Source organism: Uloborus diversus, chromosome 9 (assembly GCF_026930045.1).
Source record: "Uloborus diversus isolate 005 chromosome 9, Udiv.v.3.1, whole genome shotgun sequence".
Classification (NCBI taxonomy): Eukaryota; Metazoa; Arthropoda; class Arachnida; order Araneae; family Uloboridae; genus Uloborus; species Uloborus diversus.
The window spans coordinates 142,686,091-142,694,860 of record NC_072739.1 but is presented as its reverse complement, the minus strand read 5'-3'; the positions used below and the strand labels follow the sequence as shown (position 1 = coordinate 142,694,860).

General features: G+C 34.3%; 1 protein-coding gene across 1 annotated transcript; it reads right to left on the bottom strand.

The window, feature by feature from the left end:
- Positions 1-618: 618 nt before the first annotated feature.
- LOC129230539 (uncharacterized) lies at positions 619-8,429 on the bottom strand. The gene is made up of 2 exons (XM_054864943.1): positions 8,284-8,429; positions 619-1,018 (listed from the first exon to the last, which is right to left on the bottom strand). The coding sequence occupies exons 1-2, from the start codon at positions 8,427-8,429 to the stop codon at positions 619-621; spliced, it is 546 nt and encodes a 181-aa protein (XP_054720918.1).
- Between the last annotated feature and the right edge of the window lie 341 nt (positions 8,430-8,770).

Genomic DNA, 8,770 nt, shown 5'->3' with positions numbered 1-8,770 from the left:
ATAGTAAGGGTGTTAGATTCAATTATACTCATAATCTCACTTTTTAACGTTTTTCTTTTGTCTTTGTGATCATTTTTTTTCATTGTTTTATTTACTCTTATTTTATATTTTTTCTTTCTTAAGAACACCACGAAAATTCTTCGTAAGAACCTACTGAATTTCTTGCCCTGTCTTGTAACTGTCTTACTTATCAGTGTTTTATGTTCTCTGTTAAAAATATACCCAGTTAATTTCTCAATCACACATATCGTCGCCTGAGAGCAACAGTAAGATATCTAATCCCAGAAATGACACTGAGATATCTTACTGCTGCTCTTAGGCGACGATATGGGCTTCTTAACCGTTATTCCGTCCACTATTTTAGTCAAAACCAACACTATTTCCATATCAAAATTGAGATCAGAAAGTCTCTCCAACAACAGCATCCCAAAGTTTTACAAAATGAGTCGAGCAAGTTTACCGACTGCATCATGTCTATCTCACGCTTGGCTAAATTTTAGTTTTGGCGAAAATGGTTGACGGAATAATACGTGAGCACCTACATAAGATTTAAATTACGAACTCAACCACACATTATAGGTGCCTTAAATTTATTTCATTAAATTTGGAATCATGATTCTAATCCAAGTACTTCATTTGACCATGACTGCGTGACTGGATTGAAGTTCTTCCAGGCAAACTGCGCTTTGATTGACCTTTGTCCGACTCTCGGTCCATCAACTTCAACTCTCCCTCCGGCATCCCAAGCCCATCTTCGTTTGTCTTGTTGTACGGCCTGATGCTGCTGAATTGATAATATCCTGGACCGGTGTCTTTGCAGGCAAGCATCAGTTCACGTTCTTTTAGAATGTTGGAGTAATCAAAATCCAACGACGATAGATCGGTGTGTAAGAACTTGGGAATGTGATTGACACCTGTGAATCGAACTGGATCGTGAGGGTCACGGAACGATCTTGCAATGCCAAAGTAACGGGTCAGAGCGTCTCCTTTCGTATCACATACGGATTTATTCCGAGAGCTGTTGGTAAAAAAGGAAGCAAGAATTAGCTAGTTTTCTTAGAAAGTAAGTCGCAAAAGCTGTTTATAAGAAACACAGTTATTTGAATCAGAAATAATAAGGTAAAAAATTGTGTTCTTTAATTAATGCCATTTCTAAAAATTAAACAAATTTACTGTGGTCACAATAGACGGATGTGACAGATAACAAATGTTACTGTAACTCCCCTCCTTCCATTTTATTTTTTTTTCTTTTTTTTTTTCTAATGATTGCGATTTCAGCATTCGGCCTTTCACTGCCAAGGAATTGACCGTATTTTGCAAAGGGACACCAAGCAGGTAGTGTAGGCCTTCATTGTCTCTGTCACACATCGAAGATAACTGACTTGATCATCAACCGATAGAGTCACCAGTCACCTCCAATTCTGCAAATGAATTGTTTATTTCAGATACCACCTAAGTGCGCTTTTTTCAACTTTCGCAAAACTAAAAAAACTGTTTTGCAGCTTAAGTATAGGTCTAGTCTCCTTCAAATATTTTTTTACCTATTCAAAAACATACTCTTGGGATAATCTGTTTTTTTAATTACTTTTTTTCCTTTAAGCTTTTAAACTATAAATTTTTGAAAAAAAAAATGCATTACCTGTTTTGGTATCAAAGGTTCAGACACACTTAAGAATAAAAAGGAGTGTTTTTACTATGCCTAAATCGAAAAATGCAAGTAGACTACAAGCTACAGTATGTCTATATACCAAGATCTGGCCTTATTCACTTATTCAGCTTCTGACAAGTCTTCTGGCAACTCCTTGTCAGTTGTTGCCATTGGATGATAGTGTCATAGAAGGGTTCATGTCCAACAGTGTATTCCATCATTCCATCACCTTTTTTTTTATATCGTCTATATATATATATATATATATATATTTTTTTTTTTTTTTTTTTGCTTGGGACCAGGTGTGGATTGGGTCCCGCAAGAATGCGTCAACATTGGCCAAAAAAAGGGAGCAAAATAAAAGTGCAGAAAAAATGCAATAAAAAAAGTGTGAAAAAAGAAAGGAAAGAAAGAAAAAGGGGAAAAAACTATGATACACAATTTTACGAGTTAAAAAAAAAAAGAAAGAAAAAAGAGTTTAAAAAAAGGAGAAGAAAACGAAGTTAAGTCGCACAAGTTCGTAAACGCAACAAAAAAAAAAAAGAAATTGCACCAAAATATTTTTAAAAATAAGTAAATGAAGAAAGAATAAATTAATTTAAAAAGGTGTTCAAGCTCGAGGGCGCATAGGTGGGAAGGTGCTTGAGCCTACGGGCCGATGGGCCAGTCCGCCCCTCATTGGGACCTAAAACCAAAAATCTCCCCGTGCAAACCCGATAAATTTTAAAATTTGTTATAGCCTTCAAAGATGTTTTGCCAAAAGTAAAATATAAACGTTTAAAATAACCTTGGTAAAATAAAAGCAAATACCTAATCTATATATATAAAAATGAATGTTTGTCTGTATGTCATCCATGAACTCAAAAACTACCCGGCAGTTTTGGCTGAAACTTTCACCGTTTATTATTTTTGGTACTGGGAATGTTTATACATCAGTTCGAAAAAAATCCGATCGATAGTTCCTTTTTTATTCCAATTTAAGTCACAATCCATTGGATAAATACGAATAAAATTATCGGCTGCAGAAATTAATTCGCGACGAAAGATCTCATTAATAAGAAGTTAGCTGTTGCCATATTTTTCTTGAGTTTGAACAAATAAATTCTTTCTTTATTGTTTTATGGTTTTTCATGCAACGGGGGGATTTAAAAAATTTCTATTTGATATTTTTAGCGATTGATTAATCTTGCAAACTGCGTGAGTACAAAATTTGAGTATAGTCACGGCTTCGCTTGATACCTGGACCGATTATTATGAAAATTGCTATATATATGTATTTTTCCACGGAGAAGGTGCATAATATGCTCGTTGAAGCCACTCGCCACCAGGTGGCACTGCAGAGTAGCAACTTCTGCCCCGTTCAACCGATTGTCATGAAAATCAGTATAATGATGTATTTTTTTGTTGGCGTAGCAACGCGCGTCGGGTACACCTAGTTTTCCATGAAAACTAACCACTCAGTGTTAGGTAACCTTTGAATCAAACAAAACAGCGACTCACAAAACAGGTAATGTCACTCGTTACGAGTGAAATTTACCGCAGAAAGAACCTACGCGACGGCGCTTGGGTTCTTTCTAAAATATTAACGTATTATTTTCCAGGCTGCCAAATAGCATTGCTGATATGGATCATAGATTATTTCTGCACTAAGAGATGTATTTACCTTTAAATTGTACAGTATCACCAAAAACGCATTTTTTTGATATTTTGTCCCATAAGTGGTTTCTGAAATAAACGATTCAATTTAGGTATAAGATTTAAAGGGAAAGAAATGTTCTCCAGCTATAAACTGCGTGTTGACTGAGGACAAGATATTTTGAAGGATATAGTAATTGATTAAAAATTTCTGAAGCTTACTTTTTTTAGTGCGAAAAGGGTATAACATCCATACCCAATGGAAGTAAGGGAACTGAAGTATTGTCATATACTGGAATTATAATGCCAGGGAACATTTACTACACTTGTTAACTTGCTTGTACGAGTTTTTTGTTCTGCTGTCTGACAAACTTCTATCCTCTCAAATAATGGACGTTCAGATCTTAAACTACCGCTATTGTTTTAACACAGAAATAACAACATGGTTTGAATATGAAAAAACAACCTGATGTGTTACAAACACTACTTCCTATTACTTCTACTAAAGAAAAACATATTTAAAATCATATAAAAAAAAATAAAGAATGCAAAGCTATTTAGTGATAAATATACTCGTATAACATGTGTTCTGCGACAAACACATTAAAAAGAAATATTAATATTTATTAACATTTCATTCTAATACATTACATAGCTGCACGTCACCTTATGCTCAGATAAGACGCTGCACTTGTGCGGGACTTATGTCGCGCTTAGTATAAGAACAAAATGCTATCTAAAGTATCTCTTTTCTACATAGTATAAAATGAAGTCTCCAAAAAGCGTCTGTGTGTTTGAACTCGCAAAACTCGAGAACTACCCGGCCGATTGCGCTGAAATTTTCACAATTTGTTCCTTTAAGTCCTGAGTAGATTTGCAGACCAGTTCGAAAACAATTCGATGAATAGTTCTTTTTTTATTCCAATTTAGGCCCAATTTTCACATAAATTCCCGAATATGGGGGTGAAAAATTACTCGCAATTAGTAATATTATATATCGTTGGAAAGGGAAGAATTTTCCGCGTTCTACGCAATTTGTGCCAACGCTCTAACTTAATTGCGGCGGGAATTATTTACGTTTTTCGCTCGAATTTGTTTAGGCTTAGCTGAAATTTAGACACTACTTTCTTCATTACATTTAGCAATAAAAAGTGAAGGAATTCTCCTACAGTTTTCTTTTTGACACCATTGAAAAGAGCTACCTTTTTTACTCCAGATCTAACTCGACCTATGGTCGAAAGTTTAACCCTCTATCTCCGTTAGAAAAAAAGTTACAAGCGAATTAAATGAAATTCAAAAATCTGTTCTCTATTCAAGTTTTTAACCATTTTATTTTGCGTTTCCACGGTAAATCTTTTTGAATCCATTATTTCCATCTTTCTCAATTTCAATTCTGAAACTGATTTTATTTTGTGTTTCCATGGTTACGCTTTGTAAATCCATCTTTCATTTTATTTTAATTTCTTAAAAGTATTTTAATATCTGTCGTCATTGTTTGGAGGGGAAACTTTGCATGATGAATTTTTTTTCTTTTATTTATGCCTTATTGTTGAATATACGTCACTTGACACAATTTTTGTTTTCAAAATAGACCGGGCAAAGCCGGGCAACGCAGATAGTATTTTCTAAAGTAAAAACAAAAAGAAACTTATTTATTTTAGTGCTGATACTGTTTGAACATTTATTATGCTTGCACGGTTAAAAATTCAGGAAACTTTTATGGTAAATAACACTGAAAAATGAAGTGTTAACAGTACAGAAAAAAGTTACAGTAAATTGTACCGAAAAAAAAATAAACGATTGCAGCGTCAATTGATACATCACGTGACTTACGATGCGAAGCAGATAACACCGTATTTCACCTTTCTCGAAGGTCCCAACTAGTATGGTGGGCAGCAAAGCCGCCTGCCAATTCGAAGGTCCCGAGTTTGGACCTGCTGCTCGCATGTTGCGTTTTTTAACTCTCGTTTATTCTACTGTAAAAGTTTACAGTACAATAGGATTTTACAGTAAAAGCTACTGGCAACATGGATGCCAGTAACTTTTACCGCTAAATTTCAGGATGCTTTTTAATAGTGTGATGGTATGTCGTGGGATCTATAGTATATAGAAAATCCAATTTTTCTTCTAAGTTGCATCATAATTTTTGTTAATTTTTTTTACACTTCTGGAATCTTTTCCCTAAATTTGATTTAAGCGCATTTCCATTGTCAATAGTGTCTAATAGTGCTGCTACTTTCTTTTATGGGATTTACTGTCACATGACTAGTACGTGATGATTGCTTTACATTACTAGTTCTGCAGACTGTAAATTGGTTTCGGGCTCCGCTGTTTAGTTCTTTACTCAAGAAATTGACCACCTCTTTTTTTTTCAAACCAGTATTTAAATATCCACTTATGCATAAAGCATATGATCTGGAAGACCTTTGCAGTTAAGGAAAAAAAAAACAAGTTCATGACGCTAATCAAACCCAGGAAATATACTCCAGTAATATAAAAGTCAGTGACATAGTAAAATAGAACATAGATAAAGTTGAACAGTGCATGAACTGTGCGGCATGTACTGTTTGACCGCGGATTGTATGCAATTTGGCAATCTGCCAAGTAAGGACTATCCCATCTGAATGAATCTAGCAGGAGAGAAAAGAAAATAACGATGGGATTTTGATGCACGCGTTTTATAATGTCCCTAGTGCCTTATTCATGCATTGCATTCTCTATTCTTTACTAATAATAAAGCTGAAAGTCTCTCTGTCTGGATGTCCGGAGGATGTCTGGATCTCTGTGACGCGCATAGCGACTAGACCGTTCGGCCGATTTTCATGAAATTTGGCACAAAGTTAGTTTGTAGCATAGGGGTGTGCACCTTGAAACGATTTTTCAAAAATTCAATGTGGTTCTTTTTCTATTCCAATTTTAAGAACAAAACTATCATAAGATGGACGAGTAGATTACGAAATTATCATAACGTGGAACCGTAACATGGGCACAAGCCAATTGGCGAGAAAATTCACCATACATTATTTGTAAATATACAGGCGAACCAAAAGACCTTTTAATTTTTCTATTACGGGCAAAGCCGTGCGGGTACCACTAGTCTAAAATAAAATAAGGGAAAACAAAAATAGTAACCATGGAAACAACAAAATGAAAAGAAAAGATTTTCATTTCGTTCAGGAACGTAAAAGAAAATGGTAAGCTCAAAACTTTGTTGTGAATAAATAAATCAATTAATTTTTGCCGTGAGAATATAGATCGAATATGCTTTAGATTAAAAAAATGTTGTTGAGAGAGCAAATTTTCATTTTTACAAAACTAAGGCTAAATAATAGAGAGGCAAAAGTGCACATCTGTAACAAACCAACTAACACCCCAATAAACTAATAGACAGGTCCATTTCCGCCTATAAACCGGATATTAGCCTTTCCATGTAATCGATGGTCAGACAGTAGTTGCCTGCCCCCGAGGAAGTTAGAGGAGGAATTAATACGCGCAGATCCTGCGCTTAGTTTTGAATTCGAAATAATGCACGGTTATGATCCTTAGAGTACAAATGTTACAAGGAATTTCAGTATAAGATGTTCAAATGTTTCTGTAGTTATATCATGCGTTTGCCTTGAAATAACAATTTCATAGTCAAAAGTGGTCATTGAATTGGGATTTACACTATATTGTGGATTTAAAAAAATCTCGTTTTGCATCTAGGGGAAGGTTGCCGTCAATGAACCGGTTCCATGACTAGGTCGCGAAGATATTTCCCGTACCAGAGTTTGTGCAGACTCGTAATCAGTTTTAGTACCTTCCATTGTCTGAAAAGAGTCTACTGCATAGTCGTCAAGCAGCTAAAATTATTTAATAATATTGTTAATATGTCAGAAAAGATTTCTACAATTATCTTACTAATTATTGAGATTTTCATTCAGTTATAGCATGCTTTGAATATCACTGATTACCTAATCGTGAATATTGACTTAAAAGAGTGCCTTTTAAAGTACAATTCCAATAATTCATGTAGCATCATGATTCATCACAACGGTAACACCTATAAGAATATTCAAAATGACGCAGTAGCTATCATTGGACCATTAGGGGTTTCCATGAATAGACCACCTGACAAAGTGGTTCATTCATGGAAAATCTCAAATATTGCTGTAACTTCAGCTCAATTACCTTTGGAAATTGCTCGATTGTTTTAAAATAAATATGACAATGAAACAAAAAAATATCTCAGTAATTCATGAAAACTCTTGTACTTGATTATAATTTCAAGGTCAATTTTTTTTATAAAATTGATTAAAAATTTAAAACATAGTAACCAGTTTTAAATACTTTTGCTGTTCCAAAAAAAAAATGAAAAAATTAGTAAAATGGCCAGTGGACAAGTGAGAGCATGTAACGTGTTATAGTAGCTTCCAGAAATGGTGGTATGGACCTTTACGAATTCTGGCGGCAATATAGAGTCCTGAAAGCAACTTTATACAGTCGCATGGAAGATAAAAACCGGTTTGTTGTTCTCTTAGTCACTTATTAAAAATTTAGGAGATAAGCGCTCCAAAATAAGAATATGATTAGTGAATCATATTTTGAAACTAGAAAAGAAGTTTTGGAATTACTTCCGAAAAATTGTGGGAATTGGCCTTTCTAGAGGCTGAGAAAAATAACATGTCCCACAGATTTAGTTAAGACAAAAAGTCTGTTAATGCTATAGTCTCTGGTAGTTTGAGACTTAAACTTCTGGTTTCAGTAATAAAATGGTCAAAAATTTTCTCTGAATCATTTTAATTTGAGGTGAGTTGAAAGAAATAACGATGAGCACCACTGGTCTAAGGCACCGTTCTAAAAACGGTATTTTTGAAGTCTCGCCCGAGAAAAAAATTTGTAAACTGTTTTAAAGAAATCTTAACTTTTTTGGAAAAAATTTAGTTTTAAATGTGCTGTTCCTTTTCCAATTTGTAACTCAAAGTTTCTTTATACTTTTCTAAAATCAAATTAGAACTTACTTTGGAAGTCTCCACTCCCACTGGCAACAGATTCTTTGTCGTGAAGGATCTGACGTGGGACCTGATTCATAATCACAAGTGCATACGTATTGGCGACAAACTTTTGCACAATGATGGTCACATTCTCTTGGGAAACAGCCAGACATACCTATTACTGACAATTTATCCTCTAAACTAATAATAATAATAAAGAAAAAAGTGACGCTCTTGAAAATTAAAAATGTTTAACAAACATAATATTTTAACGTAAAATAAGTGAGTCTTAAAAAAGCAATTAACTCTTTGGTATTTTTCCATTAAAGGCCCGTCACCGGGAGCATATTTTATTTTTGGTGATTTTAATTTTTTTTATCGCTATTGCAAGCTAAACATTTCGTAGTTGGCGACATTCGATAACAACAGCTTCTTACAGGTTGACAAATACGTGTGGATATCGTTAATTAATTTACACAATGTTTCTTTTGTAGCCAAGGTTGAAAGTAAACAT